Consider the following 16,577-nt stretch of genomic DNA (forward strand, 5'->3'; position numbering starts at 1 on the left):
GTGGTTGGAAAAATTGGAGACACTGGCGGAGGGAAGGTGTAATGGTGGTGGGATTTGTGTTGGATAATTGAATGCCTGTAACAAATCATCATGAAGAACTTTGTAAATCACAATGTTTACATAGTGTAGGGGAAAATTTACACATGTATGCCTTACCTATTCCATATAAATTCTAAAATATATCAATATAGAATTTCTTTAAAAGTTTTATTAATGACTGGTAAGATATGATTATTATAATAAACTCAAACAAACACTGGCCTCCCGTTGTTCATCAATTTTTGCTCGAGCGGGCCTAGTAACATCTCCATTTTAAGACTTATTGTTACTGTGTTTGTAATATTGAATACGTCACAGGTAGCTTACCAGGCTTTGCCGTGCAGGTGGGATACTCTCAGTAGCATGGCATCGAACTTGGATTGGCTGCATGCAAGGCAAATACCCTACCCGCTGTGTTATCCAAGTATAAAATAAATATAATAAACTTTAGATTCCAGAATTAAAAACATATATGTAAATGACAATAGACATTTCGTTATATTGTATAAATGGTTTTAATTTTCTTATGTATATATGTTAAAACCATGACTAATCACAAATTGGCACTTACTAATTGATTTTCTGAGCATTTAATTTGCCATTTCTTAAAGTTTTGTTGGAATAAGCAATATAAAATGAGTTTTTTTTATGTGTCTAAGAGGGTAGGTTGGGATTAGAAGGGAAACTGGAGATACTGTGGAGGGAAGGTCACACCAGTGCTAGTAGAACACTCAATGCTCAAAAAACTGTATAACAAGCAACTTTGTAAATTATGGTGATTTTAATAAAAATTTAAAAAAAGAATTTGCAACATTCAAATACTAAAATAAACATTGGATCTAAATAAAAATATAATTAAAAAGTATTACAGACCTTTGTTGCTTCCATTACTTATTTATTATCAATAAAGTTCTGAGTATCTTGAGGTAGATATATATCTCTTTAAGTTAATGTGTTTATTTTCTTTGTTTACATACATTAATGAAAATGCAGCATTCTATGATAACTACAAATTTAAATTTGGGAGAAAACGCCACTGCTTTCTAAAGGGACTGTGTCAACATTTCTATCACGAGTTTGCAAATATTCCCTTTATGGTGCCTACCCTTGTTATTATATTTTTCATAAGAATAATTTTAACATGTATGGAGTGATATTTTACTGTGGTTTTTAATTCCATATTCTTGGTGATGCATTCTTGGTGATATTTTACTGTGGTTTTTAATTCCATATTCTTGGTGAGCATCATTTTACATTCCTGTTTTCTAAAATATGTCTTCTTTGAAAGAATACCTTTAGGTCCTTGATTTATTTTAATTGGATGATTTGGGACATTTACCTGTTCACTTTGAATTGAATAAATTATTTTTTTAAACTTTATCATTAGGTACAACACTTAGAAATGTTTTCTGTATTCAGAAAGTCACCATATCATTTTGTTGGCATTTTCCTTTGCTTTAAAGTTTTCTGTATCAAATCTTGTTTATTTTTGCTTTTTTATCTTTTAGGTTGGTGTCTAGATAAAACTAGCAGCACCAAGACTTAAGGTTTTTATCTCTCTGCTTGTTTTTTTCCCCAGGAGATTTTTGGCTTCGAGTTTTATTTTCAAGTGTTTAATATATATTGAGATAACTTTTTCCCATATGTTTTTTCATTTTTCCCCAAACCATTTATTGAAGAGACATTTCATTTTTTTTTTATTTTGTTTTGTTTTCTTTGAGTGTGGCATACGCAGCAGTCTTGTCTATTCCTAGCTCTGTGCTCAGGTATGACCCTAGCAATGCTCAGGAAAGCAAACAGGATGCTGGGAATTTGAACCTGGGTTAAAGAGATATATATTTATAAATTTATGTTCTTGGTTACTATATCATAGACTAATTGAATGTGTGAGTTTTCTTTAGACTATCCAATTATATTGATCTGTATTTCTAATTTTATGCCAACATAATTTTTTTAATTTTTTTGTATTTTTGTACTCTAATAGCAAAGTATCTGAAAAAGAAGGAAACTAATATGTTTTTACAATTATACCCAAAAAGTGTAACCCAAGTGGTAAAAGATTTGTTCACTGAAAACTGTACAAATAAGATTGAAGAATATACAATAAATAGAAAACTACATTGTGCATATGGATAGGAAGAATTAGCACTGCACTGTAGCACTGTCCTCCCGTTGTTCATCAATTTGCTCGAGCCAGCCCAGTAATGTCTCCATTTTGAGACTTGTTGTTACTGTGTTTGGCATATTGAATACATCATGGGTAGCTTGCCAGACTTTGTCATTCAGGCGTGATACTCTCGGTAGCCTGCCGGGCTCCCCGAGAGGGGTGGAGGAATTGAACCCGGCTTGGCCGAGCTGGCTGCATGCAAGGCAAACCCCCTACCCACTGTGCTATCGCTCCAGCCCAGGAAGAATTAATCCTAGTAAAAAAGTTTATAATATTACAAGTATATAAATTTAATAACAATTTTTATCAAAATTCTAGTTGCTATATCTTCATCATGTTTTCTGCATCTCAAGCAAGTACCTCAGCTGGCTACCTGACTTTACTGGTTAGATTAGTTTTCAGAGATTTTTTTAAGTTTATATTAGTTCCTGGAAATTTATGGTTATTTTAATAGGGTCTTTTTTGAAAAGTATCTTCACTGCCGTTTTCTATTTTTTTAATTCAGGTATCTGATATTATTTCTAAAAGTGGATATTCTCTGTGATTAGAGAAATTTCAGTTAAAGTATGTGAAATATCTTAGAAATGTTGCCAGACAAAGGATTTAATCAGAACTGGTCTTTTCTTTAACAGGACTTAGAAATCAGATGTGGCTTAAAGAAACAGAATATCTTCAGAAACCTAAGAGTTTTTATGATGCAATTGCAGAATATGGCTCAAGGCTTTACAATTATCAGGTGAAATTTTGTTAAACCACTTTGTATACCACTAACCTAAAAAATGAATATGCTACAATGTGAATCCACCTTGTAACAAACTATCTTTATCTAATAGCTACTTTCCATATTACATGATATATATTGCAACTATTAAGTAATTTGATAGCTAAAATAACCCAAAATTCTCTACTGACTCTGGTACCCTGTAGGTTCCTATACTGAATGACTATGAAAATTATTCCTCCCTTCCTCGGTTCTCTTTTTTGAAATGGTAGTGTCAATCCTATAGCTCTTCATGATTGCATTTTGAAACATCCAACTTCACAGCTGCAAGGTATTATTTCAGGATGAATTGTATCTAAGGTTCACTCATGTTATTAGGTTGGAATTCATGCATTTTTCATGTGACAGGTATGAATTTCAAGGAGCTAGCATAAGAATGCCCATAGACTAAAATTTTCAATTCCCCTCAAATTTATATGTTCCAACCAGTACAGAGATAAGGATTTGTGAGGTGATTGGATAATAAGGGTGGTCCTCGTTATTGGGATTCGTGCCCTCAGAAAGTCCTCTTTCCATCTACCATGTAAGCACATGGTGAGAAGAGACTGTGAAAACAGGTTGTCACCAGACTATGAATCTGATGGAACCTTGGCCACGAATTCTAATCTCCAAAACTGTGAGAAATAACTTTGTTATTTATAAGCAACCAAGGATGTGATATTTTGTTGCAGTTACTATAATGAATGCAGCTTTACCAAGGCAAAAATGAAAACTTTATTGTTTAAAACATCAGATGTTTGATCAGCATCTGATACTTTTTCTTTTTATGGTTCACCCTGACCCATCTTCAGAACCTCAGGCCATGCCTTATAAATCCCATGCACCATCTTTTGATGACCTGGGGATAAAAGAGAAATAACAGGAGCCACAGTCAAATTAGTTGCCTCTCCACGTGGAGCAGAGACAGAGCAGGGATATTCAGCCAATCATTAAACTTAGATCTGACTCCTACTGCTTATCCTCAGGCCTAGAAAATCCTCTTCTCCTCACCTCATTCCTCAATTCCATATATTCTGCAATGTGTGATACCTAAAGAATGCTATTACACTGACACAGTTTCAGCATCATCCCATCATCTAGTGGGGCCCTTACCCAAGATTTTTCTCTAATGATACCTGGAATCAATAGATTACCAGTCTCATGAACACCTGCAAATTTGGGGACAAGTTTTGTGAAAAATCTCATTTTAGGTAACTCCATATCATGGTTCCCATGCTGGCAGTCCCCAAGACCACAGGAACTGGTTTCAGGTAGTTAAGTCATCACCAGATAAACAGATGAAAATTTCGGGTGGACAATGGTGGTCTCCAGTTACTAACCATTTGTCATTAACCTGATTGTGATGATAAGCCACATGAGTCAACTAGGCCATGGTGTTCATATAATTGGTCAAACTCAAAGTGCTGCTCTTAAAGTATTTTTTAAGATATGATTAACCTTTGACTTAATAGACTTTCAGTATATTTTCTCTCCACAATACAGTAGGCCTGATCCAAAGCTCTTTAAAGAAAAGACATAATATTCCCCCAAAGAGGAAGAAATATTGCTCCACATGGCCTGAATACTTGATGTGATACATCGACTTTCTTGACAGTTTCTTCTTAAAACCATCTCCCCCCTTTTCTCTCTCCTCTCTCTCTCTCTCTCTCTCTCTCTCTCTCTCTCTCTCTCTCTCTCTCTCACACACACACACACACACACACATACTTGATTGTTTGGGTGTCTATAGAAATCTTCCTAATGCATTCATAGATTCCACTTGCAGATTGCACCAGGGCTGAAACCCACTATCTTTGCAGGGGTAGTTTCTTCAGACATTCCAGTACAGCTCAAAAGTTACCTCAACCAAGACTTTTTAGGAACACCCATATGTCTCTAACAGTATATTGTCTATGCCATTGTTGTCTTTACTTATTTTAGAATCTGTTGACTGGTTAACTCTTTTTGCCTTCTTCCCCACCTACGAAAATGGAACTATAGGGACATTGTCAAGAGCTTAACTAGTTATCAGGTAGTTAAAGGTTCTCAGATTCTGACAAAAATTCATGAGTAATCTGCATCTGTTCTATTTTCAACACATGTCCTCTCCACCTCTAAATTTTAGACTGATTAGTACATGTGGTTCTTTACCCTTAATCATTTCTAAAGTTGTGTATCAAAGACCAGTTTATTTCTTTTTATAAGAATAAGGATTTCACTCTGGTCATTTCACTATTGAACATTGTTTTCTTTTTGTTCATCCATGAGAGAACTCTGTTGGGAATCACTTAAAACTGACTTAATTCTATGTGACTTCCTTGTATATTCCAAGCTACATGCAACAGCAGTTATTTTGTGGGTTTTTATAACCACCTATAGGTTTACATGTGTCCCTTACCTTTAAATATTATATTTTATGGTCCATAGTAAAATTAATAAATAATATTTCAGAAATACTTATTTCTAAGAAATTACATTTCTAAATAAAATTTCTAAATTTAATGAAAACAGCGCCAGGCTGTTTTCACTCAGGGTGCCCCAGAGTGAGACGGGAGAGAGCATTCCCTGCCTCAAAGGACCCAGCCCCGGCATCCAATCTCCACTACCCAACCGCCGCCACGCTCTAGTCCACTTTCCACATACTCGGATCGAGCCTCACACAGGAATGAAGTTCCACGGAACCCAGATAATAGGGAACTTTGTGACCTTGGACTCTGGATTCAAGGGACCCAGGAGCAGAGATCCTCTGCCTGCTTCTCCCACTCTCCAGTGACCCAGGGATCACACCCATAAGCCACACCCTGCTGGCACCAGATTATCTCCTCATCAGCTATCCTCCAGAACTCACGGCTGCTCCTCCCAGATGGGAGTGTAAAATGAGACCCCCATGGCCATGCCACTAGACTCCATGCCAGTCTGTTTTCACTCGGGGTGCCCCAGAGTGGGGCAGGTGAGAGCCCACCCCATCCCAAGGGACTCAGACCTCCACTACCCAACCACCACCACACTCCAGGCTGCTTTTTGGACCGCGAGTCTGTTTCATGGTCTTTGTGGCCTCACAACACATTATAAGACTTCCTAACCATTTTCCATAATTACCATACCGTATATGATGGGGTTCAGACAGTAGGCAACAGATCATAGAGAGAAATATATAAATATATGCCTCTCAGAGAGCCCAGAAAGCTCCCAAGAGTATCCCACCCACACAGGCAGAGCCTGGCAAGCTCCCATGGCGTACTCGATATGAAAAACCAGTAACAACAACAGGTATCATTCCCCTGACCCTGAAAGAGCCTCCAATCATTGGGAGAAGACATGTAAGAAGAGGCTGCTAAAATCTCAGGTCTGGGAGGAATAGAGAGGTAACTGGCACCCGCTTGAGTAAATAGACAAAAAACGGGATGACAGTGATACAATGATATAGATGAATAGGGCCAGTCAGCTAGTACAGGAAGTAAGACACTTGCCTTATATTGACTGATGTAAATTTTATTTTCTGGCACCATATAGGTTCCATAAGAACTGCCAAGAATCCTCCCTAAGCACAAACACAAGAAGTAAACCTTGAGCATCACAGAGGAGGGCCCCAAGCCACACCCAGTGCCTTACCTGCTCTACTCTCTCTCCAGCCCCAAGAGAGAAGCTTTTCAAAAATCCTTATTCAAAATGAAACATTATAAAATCAAGTACCTGGGAAAAAAAGCTTTTAAAAAGATGTAAAAGACTGATACAAAGAAAACAATAAATGTATTACTAATAGAAATAAAAGACACAGGAAATGACATAATTCTCTATTCATGGATGTAAGGATTAATACTATCAAAATTAAAATCTTTGCTAAACCACTATGCAAATTCAAAGGAGTCCTGATAAAGATATCTTTTTTAATTTAGTTTTTATAACACCATGACTTACTAAGTTCATAATATAATTGTTTCAGGCATTAAATATTCCAACCCTGATCCCAATATGAGTGTGAGCTATTCTGCACCAATGTCCCAAGTTTCCCATCTACAATCCTGGTCTCCCTTTTAGTAGACACAAACACACTCTCAAACAAACACTGTCCTCCTGCTGTTCATCGATTTTGCTCGAGCGGGCCTAGTGATATCTCCATTTTGAGACTTGTTGTTACAGTGTCTGGCATATCGGATACGTCACAGGTAGCTTGCCAGGCTTTGTCGTGCGGGCAAGATACTCTTGGTAACTTGCAGGTCTTTCTGAGAGCAGCAGAGGAATCAAACCCGGCTTGGCCTGGCTGACTGCGCATAAGGCAAACACTACCACTGTGCTATCGCTCCAGCACTTAGTAGGCACAAAGAAATTTAATTCATATTGCTTGTTACAACAACAAGGCAAAGTGAATTATTAAACTTAGATCAAAATGTCAATTTGTGATCATTGCTGTACCTCACTGGTGCTACTGGTGAAGTCATTATCTGAGGATTTACTGGGTTGATTAGTGCTAGTTAAGCTATATGTTTTAGTATTTTAACTCATTAAGCTTGGGAGTCTTCTACCAAACTTTCCCATCAGATTTGGTGTGCTCCTACTTGGCTGACAGTACTATGAAACTTGTTTTTGCATACTGCCCACCTGGATTTTTTAAAATTGAAACTGAGATACACAGTTACAAAGTTGTTCATGATAGGGTTTCAGTCACACAATGTTCCAAAGGGCTGGAGCGATAGCATAGCAGGTAGAGCGTTTGCCTTGCACATGGCCGACTGGGCTGACCCGGGTTTGATTCCTCCACCCCTGCACAGCAAAGCCTGGCAAGCTCCCCGTGACATTCGATATGCCAAACACAGTAACAACAAGTCTCACAATGGAGACCTTACTGGGCCCGCTCCAGCAAATCGATGAACAGCGGGAAGACAGTGACAGTGAATGTTCCAAAACGGGTCCCTTCAGCAGTGTACACTTCCCACCATCAATGAACTCAGTTTCCTTCCTGCCACCACCCCCAACCCCACCGCATCCTTCCTCTATGGCAATGGCAGGCACTTTCTTTTCTCTCCCTCTCCCTCTCCCTCCGTCTCACTCTCCCTCTCTCCACCCCCCTCTTTCTCCTTCTCTCTCTCATTTCTCCCTCTTTCTCTCTCCCACCTTCCATCCCTCCCTCCCCCAACTTGGGACATTATGGTTTGCAACACAGTTACTAAAAGATTATTATGTTTTTCCCTTTACTTACTTTCAGAAGTAAGTAAATTAATTAGTGAGTGCTGAGTTCCAGCTGTCATTGTCACGGTGTTCCTTCTCTATACTAACTGCCCTCAATCTCCCCCAGTTGTGACTTTCAACTGTGGACCAGTCTTCCTGGCCCTTGTTTCCACTCTTCTTGGGTATTAGTCTCCTACTATGTTTTCTTATATTCCATAAAAGAGTGCAAAGAAGGACATTGATAACAACAAAATAATAGTTGGGGACTTCGACACCTCTTTGTCACCCCTTATTACATCAATGAGAATAAAATTCAGCAAGGAAAAACTGGCTTTGAAGGATGAAATGGAAGAGAAGGAACTATATATATAGTACTTTTCATCCTCCCAAAGTCTAATACACATTCTTCTCTAGTACAGATGGGTAATTCTCCAAGATAGATCACATGTTGGGCCACAAAACATATGAACTTTGAAGGTGTCCCTTGGCCAGATATGCAACCATATGTTCCAGAAACTGTGATGTGATGTGATGGCTTGGCTGTTTTATGAGGTTCAGTTGGGAAAATGACCCATTTACATGCTGAAAGTGTTAGAAGATTCTGCAGCATCATGTTTTATTTGAGATTAGTTATAGAGATAGGCTCTTTCTCTAGTAGTAAAATAGCAAATGTGTCCAGGATCAAATGGGTTTTCTGGTGGAAGAATGAAGAGGGCATTGGAGGCAATCTGCTTGCCCCCAGCCCGAAAGATAGAAGCCAGAAAGATAGTACAGTGGACAGGGTGCTTGCTTTGCACATGGCCAACCCAGTTTTGATCTCTAGAACCACATATGTTCCCACAAGCCCTACTAGAAGTGATTCCTAAGCATAGAGTCAGGAGTAAGCCCTGTGCAGCACAAATTGTGGTCCCAACATCCCCTAAAACAAATCCAGAGTTTAGAGATAGATCCTGAGGTACATGGAAAATTGATCTCCAACAAAAAAGCAAAATGTATGAAGTAGAGAAAAGATAGTCTCTCCAACAAATGGAGGTGTGAAAATTGGTTGGTCAAATGCAAAAGAAAAAAAGAAGAAGAAAAGAAAGAGAAAGAAAATAAGAAAGAAAAGAAAAAGAAAGGAGGAAAGAATTGAAACCCTAACATCATCCATAAAAGTAAAATAAAAATGGATTAATACCTTGTTATCGACTGAAATCAATAAATTACATTGAGGAAAACAGATATAACACTCCATGACATTTAATCTAGAGGTATCTTCAATGATTAAAAGTCATTCACCAACAAAGGAAGCAAAGATAAACAAATGGGACAACATCAAATTAAGAAAGTTCTGTACCGCACGGGAAATAATGACCTCACCCCACCCCACATTCTGGGAAAATATATGCTCACCACATATCTACAAATCATCTGAGAGACTATATTCAACATATATAAAGCACTCTTTTGTTTTGCAAAAACAAAAACAAAAAAAACCAACAAGGCCCAGAGAGATAGTACAATAGGGAAGGTGTTTACTTTGCATGTGGCAGACTGGATTTGATCCCTAATGTCCCTGAATACCTCCAGAAGTGCAGAACCATGCGTAACCCCTAAGCATGCCTCATGTGTGGCTAAAAAACAAACAACAAAAATGAAACAAAACAACAACCACTACCGTAAATTAATGGGGAGAGGGGATAAATACACAGAAAATGTCATCAAAGAACACATACAAATACCCAAAATGAATATGAACTGCAACAGCTGCACACACATACACACACACACATACACACAAATACACAGTTGCCACCATGCCAAGGACCCAACTCCACTGCTTCACAACTGAACTTCAGAGACACCAAATCGCCTAAAATTATAGGTACACCAGTCTTCAGGTTGAGTAAGCTAGAGCCTTCTCAGACTGTGTGTGTGTGTGTGTGTGTGTGTGTGGTGGGGGGAGTCACTCTATACCACTCACATACGGCCGAAAGTCCTGGCTGAGATAGCCATATCCCACAGATACTGTCATGTAAGCTCATATGTCGACCCAGCTTTACAGGCTCATGATTAAGTCTCAGAAAAGATCAAGTAGTTGCAAAAACTCAAGAGTACACCAGTCTCCCAGCTGAAAACTCTGGGGGAAGCTTCGAGGGTGGCAGGCTGAGGATCCATCCTGACAAAGCCCCTAATAACTGATGATGAGCATTTTTTGAAAACAGGAAGTCAACAGCCTTCACGAGATGTTTCTTCATGCATTATATAATTTTGGGCTAAGGAAAAGTCTGAATCTTTCAAACAGATAAGAGATTTGTCAAAGAAGGGTTGAGCATCATTTCTCAGATATATGGTTTATATCTATGATCTCTGCAGTGAGCTGAAAGGTAATACTTTAAAAGCTAAATCCATAATCCCTAATTCTAAGTTGCCGCATGACAATGGGAACACAAAATATAAAAGGTGGAAAGATTCCTGACCCTATATTATAGAAATAAAAAGGCCAGGGGAGGAGAGAAATGGATAGAATGAGGTGAAAAGAGATGAAGAAATTGGGGTCAATACCTTGGATGTATTGGAGATGTAGAGGAGTTGAAGATGTCTATATCTAAAACACAGAACCATCAATACTTTAGCACAGGACCCAAACTACAGTACTTAATCTTAAAAATGTGCCTCTTAAGGAAGTAGACTGGTTGAGGAAGGGGCCTGAGGACATTAGTGGAGGAAACTTGACACTGGTGGTGAGATTGGTGTTGGGACACTGCATGCCTGAAAATCTAGTATAGATACAATTTTAAATCAAGGTGGCTAAATAAAAATATATATTTGAAAAAAATAAATGGGAACAATCATAATCATTAGAAGCTGTGACTTTTACCTGGAAAAATGATTTTTGCAGAGATGATTTGAAATCTGGAAATTAACTCATCCTGGGTTTCCCAGGTGGTCCCAAGATTCAAAGGCTAAAGACACCCCGATGTGAAGTAGCAAAGAGATTGGCATGGCCTGACCCCAAGAAAGGAAGGACAAGAGCTGACTAGCAGCTAGAGGAAGAAACAATCTCCCTTGAAGTCTTGAAAGGAAAGGTGACCCTGATGATTTATGGCCTCCAAGACTGTATGGAAATTAATTTCTTTTTGCTCTAAGCTACTGAGTTTGCCTGGGACAGTGGAGAGTGCAGAATCTGGGGCTTAAATGATAGTGGCACTCCAGCAAGGAGAAGTATATTCTGGTCCCTTATGTTGTCGTCTTCACTGATTGACTCTTGGTATCCCTGCACAGAAGCTTTATACATCGTCCTCATATCTAGACACCATCTGTTTATATATGAGATGGTCCAATTTAGACACCTTCTCATGTTGGCAAATCTTCTGGTGCCTACTGCTAAACTGACTTGGCAACCATGTCACTTATGTAGAAAGGGATGATATCCAGTGTTCATGAGGACAGCCCAAAGGCTCAGCAACATCCAAATTTTATCCTCCTACCCCCCTTTCTGCTTCCCACTGCCTCTTTACACTTTTCCTCTTTCCCTACTTCTTGTCTTTTCGATCCCTTCCTATTTCCTATTGCACCAGCTACTTTCATTTGTGTTATGAGTCATATTTATTCTGCTTACTCTGCCTCCCAGCTTTGAGAAACAGTGAATAGCACACCCATCATAGAATTCCAGCACAACTCATTACTAAACATATCTGGAGAGCAACTCAGCACCTTCAGATAGAAGAGAGACGGAGAATATGTAGATAACTTAAAGTAGATTATGTTGGCCCTACACACCCCATGTCATGCATTCACATAGAGGTGGGGGATATTTTTTGCCCCTTTAATGGCTAATAAGCACTGCACTGTCCTCCCATTGTTCGTCAATTTGCTCGAGCGGGCCCAGTAACACTGTAAGACTTGTTACTGTGTTTGGCATATCAAATACATCACAGGTAGCTTGCCAGGCTTTGCTGTGCAGGTGAGATACTCTCGGTAGCTTGCCAGGCTCTCTAAAAGGGGTGGAGGAATCAAACATGGGCCGACCAGGTTAGCCGCGTGCAAGGCAAAATAAATATAATGATTTATCTGATTGTTTTCTCTGTTTATTTTTCAGGTTCAACTTCGTATGCCAAAAGAGCAACTGGAACTGTTAAAGTGAGTGATATTTTTCTCATATTTGTGACTTTTTATGAGGCTTCATATAGTAAAATGTTTTGCAAAACCATAGTACTAAAATTATTTCCCCTGGGAAGTATATAATTCAGTATTATGCATGAATTTTTTAATTTTTGTCTTTATTGAATCACCATAAGATGCAGTTAAAAAGCTTTCATGCATGAATTTTTAAAAGGAGCAGATTTAGGGGTTAAGGAGTATGTCTTTGTCGAATAACATTGTCCACCAAGATGCATAGGCTTAGTCCTGAAAGTCCCAGGCGAAACTGAGTGGGCCTTGGAGGCACTGGGAATCATGTGGGTGGCCTAGGTAATTTCCAGAACCTCAGGGCTAGAGCATCACTACTTCCTTGAATCCTCACACTGAACCACTTGCCTGTTGGCTGGATTTTTGAAGTGGCCCCTGGACACCCAAGCACTGCCTAATAATCCACCTGCTACCAGAAGTAACCTAGATGCAAATATTAAGGTAAATACATTAGATTATAGCTACACAATGAAAAATAATACAAAATGGAAAGTGCAATGGTGCACAAAATTATAATTTTGCCATACCATTTTGTTACTAAGTTTTTGCATGTAACAAAAACTGTTTTAAAAACTAAAATTTTACAGTGCTTATTTCTTCAAACTGTTTATATTTTCCAAATTCTGAAGTTATTGTTTCAAAAATTAGGTAAAATACTAGCAATCAGTGCTCACATTTTTTTTCCAAAATGAAAAGTTACTGGTTTGACATTTTAAAATTCTCTTTTAAACTATAAGAGAACCAGAACTTATTTTTTTAAAGTAGGATATTGTCTTCTCATGTAAAACAGTTCAAAGCAGCTGAATCGGTTGGGCCCCACAAGCTACCTTTGCAGGAGACACTACAGAACTTAAGGGCTCAGAAAATTTAAGACACAGTGTTCCTGTTCTAAAGGAAGTGGAAACAGAGACATAGGATCCCCACTGTGAAGTTACCCTGCCTCAGTCAGGGTATAAAATACCTGAGGATAATAAGTTGGAAGCTGATTAATATTTATTTTTCTGCACTGAACACCCCAAACACCAGATGCCTCAGGACGGCTTCTGCCCAATAAGCAGTGAAATGCAATTCTAAGCAGTGAAATGCAGTGCTTTCATCGAATGGGCATCCTGGAATTCCATGGTGGAAAAATATATTTCTTTCAAAATATAATGTACCAGTGGGTCTATATCTTTCTCTTTCAAGCAAGGGGCCCTGAGCCCCTTTAATGGAGAAAATATTTCCTTCAAGACATAATGCACTAGTGGGTTTCTACCTTTCTCCTTTCATGCAGAGTTCTTTATTTACAGGAAGGAGAGCCAGATTTTGGAAAACAACTTTCATAAAATTCTGGTTTTAATTGAGCAAATAGATGGTCTGAAGGCATTACTTAGAGATATGCAGGGTCGTTTACACAATTACAGCTGGAACACTGAAGGAGATCCCATGAAGGTTGAGGACCACCCAGAGGTTATGGATGAGGTACAGTAAGGTGGAGGGGTGGAACCATGGTTACTGTCTCATATCTGATGCCACATTCTACACACTAATAAGAGGAGACAACTGGGGCCTTCTTTAAAATTCTTTCCTTAGATCAAAGGGCTGGAGTGCATGCTTTCCTTATAAGACACTCATGTTTGACTCTTGGTATCAAGCACAACTGGGAGCAACTCCTGAGCAACTTTTTTGGAGAAACACCTGAGCACTGCCAGGTGTGCCCCTAAGCCCAAACAAGGAAACAAAATTCTCCCCAGATCTCATTTCCTACCACATCTTGCTTCTGGAAGCCTATCTTGTTTTTGGCAGGGTAGGGCACACATGGCAGTGTTCAGAGCTTATTCCTGGCTGTGAACTCAAGGATCAACCCTGGCTGGACTCAGGGGACCATACATGGTGCCACACATTGAATGTGGCTTGACCATAATCAAGGCAAGCGTCTTAAACGTCTTAAACGTTTCTTTAGCCTCTTTAGTCTTTTTGGCCTCAGAAAACTACTTTTTTATAATCTCTATGTCACAGACAATATTTTGTATTTTAACATGATTTGTTTCCTGTCAAAATAAATAGCTGGTTTGTTTTTGTTTTCAGTTAAAATGAAATAATAATTCAGAACTGGAAGCTCTGATTATCTATCTACTTAAATAGCAAAATGTTCATGAACCTAAAGTTCATGTATCTTATGCTAAATAACACCAGATTTAGTCAATTATTGCACAGCAGGTAGGGCGTTAGCCTTACAAGCGGCCAACATGGCCGACCCGAGTTCGATTCCTCCGCCCCTCTCGGAGAGCCTGGCAAGCTACCGAGAGTATTGGATATGCCAGACACAGTAACAACAAAGTCTCCAATGGAGACGTTACTGGGCCCGCTCGAGCAAATCGACGATCAACGGGAGGGCCTTTACCTTTACCTTTTATTCTAATGAATACAATGCGCCTGGTTTTGCTTCTCTTTTTCCTTTAGTAGCACTAGCTTTTTTCTATCTGCCTGTTGAAAACAGAAATCTGACACTGACCACTATTGTTTTGGTTCTGGAAGAAAGAACTTACATTACTTAGAACTCAAATTGTGCTCCTTTCAGTATTTTTGATATTTTAGAATCATAATATATTTAAGAATTCAATTTTAATTTAAAAATTAACATAATAATCCACTTATTATGCATAATAAATATAAACATAAAAATACCAAAGGAAAAAAATAGCAAATTAAATATATCAACACAATTGATCACCTCCCCACCAAAGTACTGAAGGTTTCTCACTTTGAGAAAGAGGTCTTAGTTGTACGTACTTGCTCAGTGATCTTGGTAGCATAACTAGAGACAATACTTAGCTTTGCTACCTCTGAGTCCAATGACAGTGATACTGGAAACCCGAGTCAGTGTGTCTCTTGGTAAAGCCTCGTTGTTAGTTATTTTTCAGATTAGGGAATTTAGAACCAAATCAATAAAATAAATTTTCAAAACTGAAGCAGTTAGCAGAAATTGCTAACCCCAAACTCTCTTTTAATTTGTATAGGAAATGTCAAACTTGGTAAATTATGTACTTAAAAAGTTGAGAGAAGATCAAGTGCAGATGGCTGATTATGCCCTTAAGTCAGCAGGTGAGTAAAGGTTTGTGTACAAACTTAATGCTTTAGAAAATCTCTCCATTTCTATACATACTATATATTTACCACATACATGTACTGTACATATATACTATAAATAGTATATATAGTAGAAAGTATCTATACTATATACAAAACTGTATAGAGAACATATACTATATATGCTCTCTCTACATATGTTTTCATGAGGACATGATTATGTATCTTGTATTATGAGAAAAATGAGAAATTAAACTGGATAATAAAGAACAGAGGTGATTGCCATTGATTTCTTCGTAGAAGCAAAAATTCAGCTACTTCATCAATGCATATTGAAAAGGGCCAAAAAATATTGATACACCACAATGAACTGAGACTTGTAGTAAACATCACAAAATATAATATTAGAATATTATATATTTTGCACTAAAATTACATAACTAAATGCACTATCAGTGATTAGATGATAACTTAAAGACCTTTTTATTTTATTTTATTTTATTTTATTTTTGCTTTTTGAGTCACACCTGGCGATGCACAGGGGTTACTCTTGGCTCTGCACTCAGGAATTACTCCTGGTGGTGCTCAGTGGATGATGTTGGGAATCAAACCCAGGTTGGCCACGTGCAAGACAAACGCTCTACCTGCTGTGCTATTGCTCTAGCACCTAAAGACCTTTTCAGTTTTTCTTTTTTTTCTTCTTTTTTAATGAATCACTGTGGGGTACATTACAGATTTACAAACTTTTGTGCTTATGTTTCAGTCATACAATGATCGAGTGCCCATCCCTTAACCAGTGCCCATTCTCCACCTCCAATGATCCCAGTATTCCTCCCACCATCCCACCCCAAAACCCAACCCCACCCCGCCTCTGTGGCAGGGTATTCCCTTTGGCTATCTCTCTCCTTTTGGGTGTTGTGGTTTGCAACAGAGGTATTGAATGGCCATCATTTGGTCTGTAGTCTACTTTCAGCACGTATCTCCCATCCTGAGCGGCACCCCATACTTGGTGGTCCCTTCTCTATCTGAGCTGCCTTTTTTTCCAGCATGTGAGGCCAGCTTCTAAGCCATGGAGCAATCCTGCCAGGTACTCATCTTTACTATTCTTGGGTGTAAGTCTCCCGTTCTTTCACTCAATATTCCACAAATGAGTGCAATCCTAAATACCTTTTTAAATGGTCTCATTTAAAATGAATTAAGGATTTC

At 38.5% G+C, this 16,577-nt stretch overlaps 1 protein-coding gene across 1 annotated transcript in view; it reads left to right on the top strand.

Annotated features, from left to right (window-relative positions):
• The window catches only part of SUN3 (Sad1 and UNC84 domain containing 3), a 41,364-nt gene that overhangs the window by 10,200 nt on the left and 14,587 nt on the right, over positions 1-16,577 (top strand). The window contains exons 3-6 of the mRNA XM_056138433.1: positions 2,839-2,942; positions 12,214-12,254; positions 13,592-13,763; positions 15,302-15,386. Coding sequence (XP_055994408.1) covers positions 2,839-2,942; positions 12,214-12,254; positions 13,592-13,763; positions 15,302-15,386 — 402 coding nt within the window. The remainder of the gene's footprint in view (positions 1-2,838; positions 2,943-12,213; positions 12,255-13,591; positions 13,764-15,301; positions 15,387-16,577) is intronic.

The sequence above is a fragment of the Sorex fumeus genome, unplaced genomic scaffold, assembly GCF_029834395.1.
Source record: "Sorex fumeus unplaced genomic scaffold, SorFum_2.1 ptg000128l, whole genome shotgun sequence".
Lineage (NCBI taxonomy): Eukaryota > Metazoa > Chordata > Mammalia > Eulipotyphla > Soricidae > Sorex > Sorex fumeus.